We start from the raw sequence: 356 nt of genomic DNA, 5'->3' as shown, positions 1-356 counted from the left end.
AAAATTGTAGATATTTGGATCCTCATTATGGGCAACCCATTCAAAAGGAAGTTTATGCTCTTATTTGATGATAAAAAACAAAATAGAGTAGTTTATGTTCAGTTCTTCAGCACTAAATAGAAACATGTATATTTACTATCATCATCCCACTTAATTAACTCCAACAGAAGCAACAAGCTGTGTGTGGATGAGACAGACCTGGCTGGCTGTGAGACTCTGAAGCAGGTGGAGGACGTAGCGACGTTTGTGGCTGTGTGCTCCAAGCCTCTAGCCAATGCTGCTCTTGCCCAGGTTGCTGCGGGAAAACACCACTCCGTCTTTGTTACTGGTGAGGAGGGAGGAGGGTTATTGAATCA

General features: G+C 43.0%; 1 protein-coding gene across 1 annotated transcript in view; it reads left to right on the top strand.

Moving 5' to 3' along the window:
- Positions 1–356, top strand: part of LOC119594330 (probable E3 ubiquitin-protein ligase HERC3) — a gene marked incomplete at its 3' end in the record, with an annotated part of 3,197 nt that overhangs the window by 1,293 nt on the left and 1,548 nt on the right. The window contains 1 exon segment of the mRNA XM_037943388.1: positions 121–328. Within this exon segment, the coding sequence (XP_037799316.1) occupies positions 121–328 (208 nt within the window).

The sequence above is a fragment of the Penaeus monodon genome, chromosome 33, assembly GCF_015228065.2.
Source record: "Penaeus monodon isolate SGIC_2016 chromosome 33, NSTDA_Pmon_1, whole genome shotgun sequence".
Lineage (NCBI taxonomy): Eukaryota > Metazoa > Arthropoda > Malacostraca > Decapoda > Penaeidae > Penaeus > Penaeus monodon.
Note: the sequence above shows the minus strand (reverse complement) of the source record. Positions and strands in the feature narration are given on the sequence as shown.